Source organism: Sander vitreus, chromosome 3 (genome assembly GCF_031162955.1).
Source record: "Sander vitreus isolate 19-12246 chromosome 3, sanVit1, whole genome shotgun sequence".
In the NCBI taxonomy this organism is placed as follows: Eukaryota; Metazoa; Chordata; class Actinopteri; order Perciformes; family Percidae; genus Sander; species Sander vitreus.
The window spans coordinates 32143292-32157547 of record NC_135857.1 but is presented as its reverse complement, the minus strand read 5'-3'; the positions used below and the strand labels follow the sequence as shown (position 1 = coordinate 32157547).

General features: G+C 41.3%; 1 protein-coding gene across 2 annotated transcripts in view; it reads left to right on the top strand.

Annotated features, from left to right (window-relative positions):
* map4k1 (mitogen-activated protein kinase kinase kinase kinase 1) overlaps positions 1-14164 on the top strand; it is a 44635-nt gene extending 30471 nt beyond the window's left edge. The window contains exons 19-32 of one of the 2 annotated variants that reach the window (XM_078247023.1): positions 158-311; positions 1217-1317; positions 1756-1797; positions 5685-5763; positions 5882-5958; positions 6935-6995; positions 7134-7230; positions 7343-7401; positions 7776-7876; positions 9596-9773; positions 10068-10136; positions 10354-10446; positions 11603-11729; positions 13116-14164. In XM_078247023.1, coding sequence (XP_078103149.1) covers positions 158-311; positions 1217-1317; positions 1756-1797; positions 5685-5763; positions 5882-5958; positions 6935-6995; positions 7134-7230; positions 7343-7401; positions 7776-7876; positions 9596-9773; positions 10068-10136; positions 10354-10446; positions 11603-11729; positions 13116-13212 — 1335 coding nt within the window. In that variant the 3' untranslated portion in view covers positions 13213-14164. Of the gene's footprint in view, positions 1-157; positions 312-1216; positions 1318-1755; positions 1798-5684; positions 5764-5881; positions 5959-6934; positions 6996-7133; positions 7231-7342; positions 7402-7772; positions 7877-9595; positions 9774-10067; positions 10137-10353; positions 10447-11602; positions 11730-13115 lie in introns of both variants that reach the window. The other variant, XM_078247022.1, reaches the window with a different exon arrangement.
* Positions 14165-14256: the final 92 nt, after the last annotated feature.

Below are 14256 nucleotides of genomic sequence, written 5' to 3'. Positions count from 1 at the left end.
AAAAACATGCATTGTGGGCCACACATTTAGTTCCCTGGAACACAACACACCACTTCCTGCTCTGTCATGTACTGTATTAACTCGTTTTGGATAAGATACTGTTTGAAATGTAAATGCCAAAAACAGTAACCATGTGGGTATGTTTCGGTCTGTTCAGCCCAAAGCTCGGACCAGCTCAGAGGAAAGCATAGCGGGGGAAGACGACCGGATGAGGAAACCCTGCTCTCTGTACGCCCCTACCCCTCTCACCAGGACCTCCAGCGGGACGCAGGTCCGACCTATGCCCCGGCCACGACACTCACGGCACTCAGGTGAGCTGCCTCATCTTCATACACAATATAGTAGGAAACTTTCTAGCAAATATTAGTCTCTCATTGCCAGACCTCTCCCCACAACCCTGCAGAGAAAGGTCTGGCAACAGAAGCATACACTCCTGGATAGTAGAAAAAATCACTCTGGGTTGTTTGAATTTCTTTAAACCAATCGCAATCGTCTTCAAGCTCCGGACGCAGTGAAGGTGGCTGTTTCTCTGAACTATTAGTCAAGATAATTCCTAATTTCTGCTCATTTTACTAAAGAATTACCAATAATTTCATGTAAATGATGTTTATTCACCATCAATTCCATAAAGAAGTGTAAAACTAGTGGTAACAACTTATGAAGTTGGCTAAAAAGATATATCATACAATTGGGTAATCATTAAGAGGCTACTTTATGCTTTATAAACAGGCAAACCGATCCGGAGGACAAGAAGTGCATGATTGACGGGAAGACAATACAAGGGTTAAAAATGGCGGGTTTGTTCAGGACACCCCCCCCCCCCATCTGTCGCTAGCAATGATGACGCAGTGATTAGTGACAATTCTCTCCGACCAATCAGTAGTCTGCAGGTTTTCACGTCACCTTTTGGTATCGTCTCAGCTCGCTTGGAACCTCAACGGAGGTGATACTAAAAAAAGTACCTGGCAGGTACCAGGGACATTTTTTCATAATGGAAAACCAAAAATGGCGAGTAGAGTTGAGCAGGTACCATGTAATGGGAAAATGCCATAAGAGCACCGTTGTGTATTTAAGCCAGTATTCAAGATTATGTTTTTCACATCCACTCGTAATTTCAACTATACTGTACAACAGAAAAAACACGTTTCTACACCAAAGCAGTGCAAATTCTTTCACACAGTTTCTTATTGTGCATGTATGTGTGTGTGTGATCCAGACCCTGCGTCCTGCCCTGCCCAGTTAATTGACAACCCGGCAGACATGGTTCCTCCTGAGCTCCCCCCTAAAGGAATCCGCAGACGGCAACCCACATCAAAGGTAACACTGGGCCGAAGAGCGCCGGTGCACCAGTGGTGGAATGTTACTAAGTACATTTACTCAAGTACTGTACTCAAGTACAATTTTAACACACTTTACTTGAGTCTTTTATTTTCATTGCACTTTATACTTCTCAGAGGAAAATATTTTACTTTTTTTCTTACATTTATCTGACAGCTGAAGTTACTTTGTAGATTTATATTTCTGCACACAAAACACACAAACTTCTACAATATGACGTTTTCATGTACAGCTGAGAGGATTAGTCAATTGACAGAACATTTTTTGGCAACTACTCTTTGGTTTTTGGTAAATTATTTGATTTGTGATTAAGATTTACAGAAGCTTATATTCAGCTGTAGATAACATCTTTCCATTTTCTCATTGATTATCTTCTCTGTCTCACACTCAACATGAGCTGCTCCTTTTTGTTCTCAGGACCCTGCTGAGTGCACCAGCCCCGTCATGAAGAAACCTCCTGTGAGTTTCTTTTGTGTCTTTTCAGGAAGTTCTCCTCCCTTCATATCAATGAGTCAATGAGTGTCTGAGATGTGTTTGATGTTTCTTATGTGGAGAGAAACTATTCACCATTTAAACTCAGCAGGCACCATAGATAGATATCTATTGTCATTGTATGCAATACAACGAAAGTCTGTTGGAGCCATCCTCTTCAAATAGCAGCATAGAGTAAAAAGATAACAAAACAAAAAAATATATATACACATACACAAAAAGATATATATATATATATATATACAGACACACACATATACACACACACACAGTGGTGTGAAAAAGTGTTTGCCCCCTTCCTCGTTTCCTGTTCCTTTGCATGTTTGTCACACTTAAGTGTTTCGGAACATCAAACCAATTTAAACAATAGTCAAGGACAACACAAGTAAACACAAAATGCAATTTGTAAATGAAGGTGTTAATTATTAAAGGTGAAAAAAAATCCAAACCATCATGGCCCTGTGTGAAAAAGTGATTGCCCCCTAAACCTAATAACTGGTTGGGCCACCCTTAGCAGCAACAACTGCAACCAAGCGTTTGCGATAACGTGCAATGAGGCTTTTACAGCGTCCTGGAGGAATTTTGGCCCACTCATCTTTGCAGAATTGTCCTAATTCAGTTACATTAGAGGGTTTTCGAGCATGAACGGCCTTTTTAAGGTCATACCACAACATCTCAATAGGATTCAGGTCAGGACTTTGGCTAGGCCACTCCAAAGTCTTCATTTAGTTTTTCTTCAGCCATTCGGTGGTGGACTTGCTGGTGTGTTTAGGATCATTGTCCTGCTGCAGAACCCAAGTTCGTTTCAGCTTGAGTACACGAACAGATGGTCGGACATTCTCCTTCAGGATCTCTTGGTAGACAGCAGAATTCATAGTTCCTTTTATCACGGCAAGTCTTCCAGGTCCTGAAGCAGCAAAACAGCCCCAGACCATCACACTACCACCACCATATTTTTACAGTTGGTATAATGTTCTTTTTATGAAATGCAGTGTTCCTTCTACGCCAGATATACTTGGACACACACCTTCCAAAGAGTTCCACTTTTGTCTCATCGGTCCACAGAATGTTGTCCCAAAAGTCTTGGGGATCATCAAGATGTGTTCTGGAGAAATTGAGACAAGCTTTGATGTTCTTTTTGCTCAGCAGTGGTTTTCTCCTTGGAACTCTGCCATGCAGGCCATTTTTTGCCCAGTCTTTTCCTGATGGTGGAGGCATGAACGCTGACCTTAACTGAGGCAAGTGAGGCCTGCAGTTCTTTGGGACGTTGTTGTGGGGTCTTTTGTGACCTCTTGGATGAGTCGTCGCTGCGCTCTTGGGGTAATTTTGGGCGGCCGGCCACTCCTGGGAAGGTTCACCACTGTTCCATGTCTTCGCCATTTGTGGATAATGGCTCTCACTGTGGTTCGCTGGATTCCCAAAGCTTTGGAAATGGCTTTATAACCCTTTCCAGACTGATAGATCTCAATTACTTTCTTTCTCAATTGTTCCTGAATTTCTTTGGGTCTCGGCATGATGTGTAGCTTTTAAGGATCTTCTGGTGGACCTTACTGTGTCAAGCAGCTCCTATTTAAGTGATGCCTTGATTGTGAACAGGTGTGGCAATAATCAGGCCTGGGTGTGGCTAGAGAAATTGAACTCAGGTGTGGACAACCACAGTTATAGTATGTTTTAACAAGGGGGCAATCACTTTTTTCACACAGGGCCATGATGGTTTGGATTTTTTTTCTCCTTTAATAATAAACACCTTCATTTACAAATTGCATTTTGTGTTTACTTGTGTTGTCCTTGACTTTTGTTTAAATTGGTTTGATGTTCCGAAACACTTAAGTGTGACAAACATGCAAAGGAACAGGAAATGAGGAAGGGGGCAAACACTTTTTCACACCACTGTATATATATCACACACACACACACACACCAGCCCATTCTCACCCAAGCACATCTCGCACATACACATTCATTCCATGTTCTCAATAAATACCTAAAAAACTAAAACAAACAGTAAACACAGCAGTTATTGCACAGAGTCCAATTGCACTGAGGGGGTAAGGGATGTGTGTATGTTTTTATGTTTGTAAGTGTGGATGTTTGTATGATTTCTGTAGTATGTTCACAGCTCTGGGGAAGAAGCTGTTCCGGGGTCTATTTGTGCGTGTGCCTGGGGTTCTCAGTCTGCCTGAGGGGAGGGTGGTGAACAGGTGTCCAGGTGTGAGGTGTCCTGCCTGATGTTTGTGGCCCGTGTGAGAAGACGGCTTGAATATATTTCACTCAGGTTTGGTAGGGGGGAGCCAATGATCCTCTCAGCCTTGACAACCCGCTGCAGGTCCTTTTTTTCTGCTGATGTGCAGCTGCAGTGCCACACAGTGCAGCAGTATGTCAGGGTGCTCTCAATTGTGCAGCGGTAGAAGCGTGTCAGAAGTTCTTGAGGGAGCCCATTGCGTTTCAGTGTCCTCAGGAAGAACATCTTCTGCTGGGATTTTTTAATGGTGTGGGAGGTGTTCTGGCTCCAGGTTAGATCCTCCACTATGTGCACTCCCAGGACAGCGGTACTATAGTTATCATAATACTGTATCTTGAGTTTAAAGGGATAGTTTGGATGTTTTGAAGTGGGGTTGCATAAGGTACTAGACAGTGTATTAGCTACAGTAGATGGCGGTTGGGACGCCCCCAGTTTGGAGAAGCAGGCAGGAGTACCGACACGGGAGCTAAGCAATGTCCTGCAGTGGACGGAGGCAGCAGTAAAGTGTACGCTATATATTTAGAATATTTTCACAGCTTTTTCTTGATGTCAGACAGCCCTTTAGGATGGAGAACTGAAGCAGTTATCTAAAATCTCGTCAAAGCCACCAGACTCCTTTGACAAAAACAGTAATTTAACCTCGCGGAACACGGAAGTTGCTAGTTTGTTAGTTAGTTTTGTTAGTTTCTAGCACTTTTAAAACACCATAGTCACACAATAAGACAAACAAACTAACTGATTGAGGCAGCGGTAGACCAGCAAACTCCCTTGTTCTGCAAGGTAAAATTACTGTTTTTGTCAATGGAGTCTGGTGGCTTTGACAAGAGCGATAAAATGGCCTTAGTTCCCCCTCTTGTAAACTTAAACAGGGCTGTTTGACGGCAAGGTAAAGTGCTGAAAATATTCTAAATACAGCGCACACAACTATATCATTATTTTAGTTTTAAACAACTCTTTTTATTTTCTTTATCTGTATTTCTTTCTTTTAAGATATTTTTTTGGGCATTTCTGCCTTTAATGGACAGGACAGTTAGATATGAAAGGGAAGAGAGAGGGGGAAGACATGCAGGAAAATCGTCACAGGTCCGACTCGAACCCTTGACCTTCTGTGTTGAGGAACAAACCTCTATATGTGCACCTGCTCTACCAACTGAGCTAACCAGACCACAAAGTGTGTTTCTGTCCTTGTCTCATCTTATTTGGTTAATAATAAATGAGATGAGGAATAGAACCTATAATCTAGACAAATTTAGCGAAAACTGAGAACAGAGTATACAGTATAGCACTGCGGAGGAGGGTCTAGTCCACACAGCTTTCCTGGAGGGGGGAAAAACGTGCTCTGGTTTATTGGCATTTCTGTAAACCAATCACAATCGTCTTGGGTGGCGCTAAGCGCCTGGCAGAGCCACGGTGCCTCTGCAAAATAGCCTCAGGAAGGAAGTTGTTTTGGTGCAACGTGTACGTTCAAAGTTTGTTTTAGTCGTGCAACAGAAAACTCAGATTGGACAGATAGTCTAGCTAAGGAGCAGTTAACCATAGTCATTATAAATCATATATCATACATAATCAAATTAATAATTGAATGCTCTTCTCTCTCTCTCTCTCCGTCCAGGTGTACTTTAAAAAGATCTTCCTTGGCTGCCCTCTTAAAATCAACTGCTCCACCACCTGGGAGAACCCAGCTACCAAAGGTTGTATCAGCCACCGAATGAAGCGCACAGTCAATTCTCTGCTCTCTCTGTCTCGTCTGATCAAACTTGTGTTTTATCTGTCTGACCAGCCTGTTTCTCCTCTCTGCCTCTCCCTCAGACCAGCATCTGATCCTGGGGGCAGAGGAAGGGATTTACACCCTCAACCTCAGTGGCTCAGAGGCCACGATGGAGCTGGTAGGACTTTTATCTAATTAATACACAGAGCTACGTCAATGATTTACTAAGTGTTGGCTTAACAGCAGGTGGGTAATATCTAGAGATTGTCATAAGGGGTCTGTTTTAGTTATTGGTAGTGTTGAGTGGCCAACCTTTTCTTCCTTTTTCCAAGTACAGTACTTAAGTACACATTCAAGGTACTTGTACTTTACTTGAGCATTTCCATTTTATGCTACTTTCTACTTGTACTCCACTACATCTCAGAGGTAAATATTGTACTTTCTACTCCACTACATTTGTCTGACAGCTTTAGTTACTTTTTCAGGTGACACTTTTTCATCCCCTCCCTGTCCAGTGAAAACCACGTATCTCCAGATGTGTTGATGTTGAATGTTTGTGATCAACTGAAGGATGGAGTGTTTATTTACGTGTTGAGAAAGTTCTCCTACTTCTTAAACTAAATAAAGTCTTCAAAAAGCCTCTTGGATCAGCTGGTAAATGTCACAAAGCTGAAAACAGGGCAGTTTTTCTGACACCATGAAAAATGTTTTTAGAGATACGTGGTTCTCACAGGACAGCGACGCTACAAACAAATGTTGATTGTATAGAATATGATGCACTGCTGCAGATTAAACTACCCAACAGCATATAAATGAGCACAACCTTAAACATCTACAGCAGTAAAATGCAACATAGACATGAATGCAGCAGGGATAGGCTATTAATCCACAAACATCAGATATAACTGCACAATTAGTACCTTCACTTTTTTTATACTTTTAGTACATTTTGCTGATAATACTTACATTCTTTTACTTAAGTACAGGATCTGAATACTTCTTCTTCCACTGGTCTGACAGATTAAATTAGGTCACACTTGATCAGAGAACTGTTGCAACAAAAAGCTTGAAACGTAATTAAAGTGCTTTTGAAAGAGACACCTGGAGCATTAAGGAAGCCGTGACTGAATGGATGTCTTCTTTCTCTCTTTCAGTTGTATCCAGGGAAGTGTACCTGGGTCTACACCATTCATAACGTCCTCATGTCCGTGTCAGGTAAATGAAATAAGACTTGGATCCTCATTTAGTTGTGTGGCTCTGTTCTCTTGGAGCTTCCTGAAAAAAAGAAAGACGATAAAAGACATTTTTGTTTAAAGAGCATTTAAAAGAATGCGTCTGATTCTGTTTTCACAGGTAAATCATCACAGCTTCACTCCCATTCGCTGAAGGAGTTGTACGATCAGGCTCGGAAAGACCAGAGGATGGTTTCGACTCACCGACTGTTACCAAGGTAACACACCTCTCTCTCTGGTTAAATTAGACCATTTTTTGTCCAAAAAAAACACAATTTGCTCATGCCAGGTAAAAACGACACTATATATATATACATATTTTGTCTTCAGGAAATGTGCAGTGACGTCTAAAGTACCTGATACCAAAGGCTGCAAGACCTGCGCAGTTGGTGAGACAAAATACTGAATCATGGTCACAACAACAACAAAGTGTGAGAGTTTATATGCCTGTGCAGAGACAGTTCCTATTATACATATTAGCTGCACACTGATTTGAAGATTTAAACTATTGTATTTTCTCAATTAAAGGCCAGTAGTCAAATAAAGGCCGATCCCAAATACACATTGCAGTGTGAATTTTCCCAAGTCGGGAACTCATTTTTTTTCCCCAATTATTCCAACACCACATAAATGCAGCGTACCCTCTGCATTTGAGGTAAATTATTGAGAATTTAAACTATGTAAACGAGGCAGATTCCTGTACAGTAGACTGTGTCGATTGGTTTGAGGAGATATACCAACTAAGACTTGTCTCCTGCAGCAGGAAACATGCAGCGAGGCTGCGTGTTCCTGTGCTGTGGTCTGGAGTCCAGCGTTGTGCTGCTGCAGTGGTACGAGCCCATGCACAAGTTCATGCTCATTAAGGTATGTGTATAAAAAAAACCTTGCATTGTTTAAAAAAAAAAAAATAAAAAAAATCATTCTTTGCTCTGAAATTTCCAGAAGGTAGAAGTGAACCAGCTCATTTAGGTCAATTGGTGACATCTATATACATGTTAGTGTGGATATATCAAACACATTTACTCAAGTGCCAAGAGTCATTGGAATGGTTATATGACTTTTTTCGAGTTGAATGGTGGTCGTCTCACTTCCCCCTAGCACCTGTGAGCAGAAAAACCACCTCGCCGGCCTCAGCATGAGGAAGTATCGCGTGATATCAGGTCTCGCGATGTAACAAATTGCTTAACGACACTGCACACATTCAGTCCTTCCAGAAAAATGCGTTTGATCCTTGATTATGTGGCACTCATCCAGGCAATCAACGTCCCAATTCAGTTGCAATACTATATACAACAATTTCATATAGATATCAGGATTATACAGTGACTCAAAGAGTCAGATTCAATTACCAAAAGTATATGAAGTTGTTAAAATTAGCTCCACCTCAACCAAAGACAATATTAAAGTACTGCTGACCCATTAATATATCAGTGATCAGCATGATCCCTTGGGAAAGCGTATTAATAGCACGGCACTTTTTGAGTGTTATATCACGACACATTTTTTGTTTTTCGCCTGTCAAAGCCTCGTTCTCACTCCCAACTCGTCACATAAGGACGCTTTGACCAGGAACCCTTAACGTTGCAGTTTTAAACACGTTATTAACGTTGTGAATGCAAACAAAAGTTATGTTTAGGCTAGAAATGTACTTTGTTAGGATTAGGAAAACATTGTGGTTTGGGTTAAAAAAAAAAAAAAGTCTGTTAAGGAAATTAAGTTACAAATGTAAATTAATTGACTTTTGGTTTCACACGGGACACAATCAGGAGATCTCCTGGGTGAAAGTCTTGTGTTGGTTGGACCTTCCCACCACCCCGACCCCCTCTCTATGCAGACTTCTCGCTCTTTATTTCACCTCACTTCCGGGTCAGTTGCTCTGGGCGTCTAATTTTGCCACCGATGGGTTTACAGTTGAAAGCCCAGTGCGACTACATGGCGTGGAATGACACATGGAAAGCATAAAATGTGTTGTAATAATGCACAAAATGGCTTAAATTGGCATGCTATTCATAAGACATTTCATGAGACCAGGACCTGGAAACAGTTCCCTTTGTTGTGTTGTGCTACTTGCAGCACGTTGAGCTCTCAAGGCCTCCGTACGATGTGTCAAAATGCATTTTCATGTATTACAATCTCAGCCTTTTCTCTACCTGCAAGTTCAAAATGTTTTGCTGCACTAAAGCTTGAATGTTAAAAGAGTATAACATGCTGTGATGAAGGAGAACCAACGCTAACATTCATTATGAAAATACAATAATATGTGCGAGTTGAGATAATGTACCATGCAATACCATGAGCATATCTTTGTCTTTGAGTTATTGCTATTTTTATTGGGCTGTTAACACTGACATTGCTGGCAGGGAAATAACATTTTTTATGGCCGCTTAATAAATTTACGAGTTAGCTTTAGACCTTTTGCTTTTGAGAAAAGACCCTCAGTTAAAGACCATGCTGTGGCTAAAAGATTGCAGGTTTAAGTGCCCATTAACAAAACAATCTGCTTTGCTTGCTGCCCTATGCGAGATAAAATCCACACAAAGATATTCCAAAGGAGATTTAACTGTGGACTTTTGTGCTTTTCAGAATTTTGACTTCCCCCTGCCCAACCCTCTGCGGGTGTTTGAGATGGTGACGGTGCCCCAGCAGGAGTACCCGCTGGTGTGTATCGGCGTCTCTCGGGGGTCCAGCCCCAACGTGCCCATCACTGTGGAATACATCAACCTCAACTCCAACACATCCTGGTTCACCAACTCTGGCCTGGGTAGGTTGATTCTGCATTATTACGTCCATTATAAAGGCTTTAAAATGCAATATCTACAAACAAAAGGATCCAATTTCCCAGCATATTTTCTGCATTTAATAAATCCTTTAGATGTCTCTCTTTACCTCAAAGTGTGAGGCTTTTATTCTTTCGTAATCTACCAGATTGTAGTTTTAGCTACGTAAACATTTCTAGGTGGCAGAAATAATTTCATTTGTTGAGTTTAACGTCAATGGTCAGAGCCAGAATCAGAGGAAAGTGGTCCAAATTTGGATTGTGTGTGTGTCCTTACAGAGAGACCTTGCCCAGATGTAGTTCAAGTAAACCAGTTGGACAGCAGCTCCCTGCTCGTCCTCATAGAAAGTAAGTAATTCCTTTTAAAGTCTGTACCTAGCAGACCTAATATTGTTTTGGGGGGGGGGGTTCTTTCCGTCTGTGGCTATAGTGTCGAAAGTACTCTCTTCAGCTCTGCCCATAACTGATGATAGGACTATAGTAGCGTGTAAACATACATTATGTTCTGTCTAGTTCTACTGCATCTGTCTGTGGTATTCCAGCACTAAGCCTCTCTCCTCCACAGAGTCGGTACATATAGTCGGTCTGGAGGGGGAGCTGAAGAGCAACAGGCCTCTGACACATGAGACCACCTTCTCTCATGATGTTGAGTCTATAGGTGAGAACATCCAGTGACAAACCAGCAGTAACATTTACTCAAGTACTGTGCCCGAGTGCCTAAGTAAAAAAAATTGAGTTTTTACTTGAGTATTCCTGCTACTTAACACTTCTACTCCACTACATCTCAGAGGTAGATATTCATAAATAGACAGATTTTCATCCCCTCCCTGTCCAGTAAAAACCACGTATCTCCAGATGTGTTGACGTTGAATGTTTGGGATACACTGAAGGATGAAGTGTTCCTTTACGTGTTGAGAAAGTTCTACTTCTTAAGCTAAATAGTCTTTAAAAAGTCTCTTGGATCAGCTGGAAAATGCATCGTCACAAAGCTGAAAACAGGGCTGTTTTTCTGAGTCTCTTTTTAGAGATACGTGGTTCTCACAGGACAGCGGCGCTACAAACAGATGATCTTATAGAATATGATGCATTGCTGCAGATTACCCAACAGTATATAAAGGAGCACAACCTTAAACATCTACAGCAGTAAAATGCAACATACACAATGCAGCAGGAATATTAACCCAGAAACCCCTGATATAACAGGGAAACACTGACAGGGATGTTTTTTATTTGGGTCGATGGCAGATATACATGAAAGTCTTCTCCAGTTCAGTGTAGCTCGTAATCGATACTGCACATGCGAGGCACGTAGCCAACGGTTATACGAAACGTCACAACATAGCGTTCATGGAAAATGTAGGATAAGTACTACAAGCAGTGTTGCCAGAAAGATTACGTTTCCAAGCCAAACGCACAAAACTGCCCAAATTTCATGGCGGAAAACAGACAAATCTGGGAACAGTTCTGCAGCCGGCCGATTCAAACAAACGCAGTGTTATTCACTACATTCATCACCAGCCAAAGTGGCTAGTAACTTTACAATGTTACGGGTTGGCTGGCGGGTGTCAATTAAAAGCCCTGCTGCACAATGAATACTTTTACTTTGATACTTTGAGCACATTTAGCCGATACTATTTACATAACTTAAAGTTTTGAATGCAGGACTTTGACTTGTAGTGCAGTATTTTCACAGTGTGGTATCAGTTCCTTTACTTAAGTGAATGATCTGCATACTTCTTCCACCATTGCAAACCAGTGATTGTTAAAATTGGAGATGATTAAAACCCAGCATTGACTGTGTCTGTCCGGTCCAGTGTATTTTGAGGACACGCTGCTAGCAGTGTGGCGTCACGGCTGGCAGAGGAGAAGACAAAGTTTCACTGAGGTGCTGCAGGAAGCCACCGACCCCAGAAAGATCTACAAACTGGTGCAGTCCGACAGGTACAGCATGTCGTCACGCTTTGCCGTCGTGTTCATGTCTGGTTGCTTGGATTTATTTTTCTGTTTAGTAGGGGTGTTGAAATGAATCACTGCATAGATGCATCGCGATGCGGACGTGGACCATTCTGCATCGATGCAGTGACAGACCATAATCGATTATAGCCTACTGATGTTACTTGTTGATTTTCTGGTCTCTGCTTTTTTAGTTTTTGCCTTTTGTTTGCTGTGTTCAGATGTCAGGGGATACAGGAAATGGAAGACCCAAATGCAGTTATACGGAATAAAGAATTTAATGGCAAAACTTACAAAAGGTGTCCAGAGGTTGGCAGGCAAATACAAAAACAGGTACAAGCAGAATCCCAAAAACAGGAAAAACATAGAACAGTGGCAAGCAATCCACTGACAAGGACAAACGAGAAAAACCAAACAGAACACACAGCAACAGAACACAAGCAACAGAACGTACAATGATCCAACAAAAGACAAAGACAGAGCAGGAACTAAATACAACAGGTAACGAGGACTAACACTGGACAGGTGACACAACAGGTGAAACAAATCAGGGTGGGGCAGAGACAGGAAGTAAGCTAGACAAGACAAGGGAGACAAGACAGACTACAAAATAAAACAGGAAACAGAACATAACAGAAAAACAAGACTACCACAATAAAACGGAACAAAATACCAAAACCCTGACAGGAAGTGTCTTTTTTTAAGATTAGATACAATAAAAAGGGGAGTTTATATATATATGACTGCTTGAATTTGTTGATGAAAACCATGTCTAGAAATTTATAATAATATTGAGAAGGTGACATGGTCACACATGCATCGTGATATCGAATCGGATCAAAGCGTTGACAGAATAATCGAATTGTAAGACCAGTGAAGATTCACACCTCTACTGTTCAGTGACTTTCGTTGCTACTGCCGACTCATTAGATTGTATTGGCCATTAGAGAGCCATGAAATATTATGTGCTATGTAGGCTACATACTTGTTGCCGCATTGATTTTTAGACTTGCAGCCAGAAAAAAGTTTATAATCAAATCCATTACAAATATGAACATTAACAACTGTTTGACGTTGATTAAGGTTGCTGTTTATTTTCACACAATGATTACCATTTACAGTAATGTATACTATACAGTTCTGTTTGGGTTATCCATTGTGAATAGTCATGGAAATTGTATTAATGGTCCTTGAAAAGTCATGGAAAAGTTTGAAATGTCCATTAAAATATGTGGGAACCCTGTATTCTAGATTTGCGTCGTGGACAGAAACATTTACGTCACCCTATCCAATCATAACTTACATTTGCATTAAGTTTATGCAGGTTGTATCAGTGCTCGACATCCTCTGACCTCCCTGACTTTCTCACTGCAGGATGGTCGTCTTGGAGACGCGTTCGACTGATGACCCGGTGGGTCTGTCCAACCTGTACGTCCTGGAAATTGCTGAGAACTATGTCATGCTGCCCTGACTCTCCTGTCTGCTGGCATAGGGCATCATGGGAAACTCCCACTAATGCCTCCATGCAGAACTTTCATCATTAACTCTGAGGGATCATGGACGCCACAGTGTTTTATTTTCTAATGGGAGAAGAGGAGATACAGTATGTCAGAAAGAAGTGATAGCAGGATGTTGCAAATTCATGCTGACCCAAGAGGATTGTTGAGTTGTTGCTTCCAATCTGGGCAAGTCCGCTCTTATTTATGCTGATTTCAAAGTATGAGATCCAGAACAACCTCCAGTATCCAGACACATGAGAAAACCCTAAACAAACAGTGAAGGAAGGTCCTCCTCTCATACTTCAGAGGAGTATCTCAGTTGATCACAGCAACCGCAGCTGCCTGCAGGGACTGAAACATTTGGCTTCCAGAATATGCCACATACAAGCATAAAAGACTGGATGGACTGTGTAGTTTGTAACCTGGGTCTGTATTTCAGATATACACACTTCTTACTGCCGTTACACTGTAATAAAATTAATTATCAAAAGATGAGGTGAACTGTACCGATCTTGGAGCAGAAATGGTAAATGAGAGGTGAAAGTTATTACCTCCGCTAAGGAGGATCTGATTAAGACTTGGTTTGTCTGTTTGTTAGTTTGTCAGCAGGATTACAGAAAAACTATATGACTGATTGTCATGAAACTTGGTGGAAGGGTGTAGCATGGGCCGAGGAAGAACCCATTCAATTTTGGAGTGGATCTGAGTCACAGGGCGAATACACACTTTTGTTCTCACTTTTGTTAACATTGCAAAGCATTTGTGCAGTATTCATGTGGTGTCAGAACAATAGGAAAAAATTGTTACCAATCCTATTTCAAGGAGCACCTAATCCGTTTTTTCTTTGCTTTTTGTTGTCATTTGCATCTCATTTCAAGCCACTGCATCCCATTTTTGGTTGTGCATAAAAATCTTTCATTTGAATTAATTTTCTCTGGGGCAGCAATATCTTTTAAATATTTAACAGATGAATATGAGCAGGACAATGTCATATTTCTGCAATTCAAATCAAGACA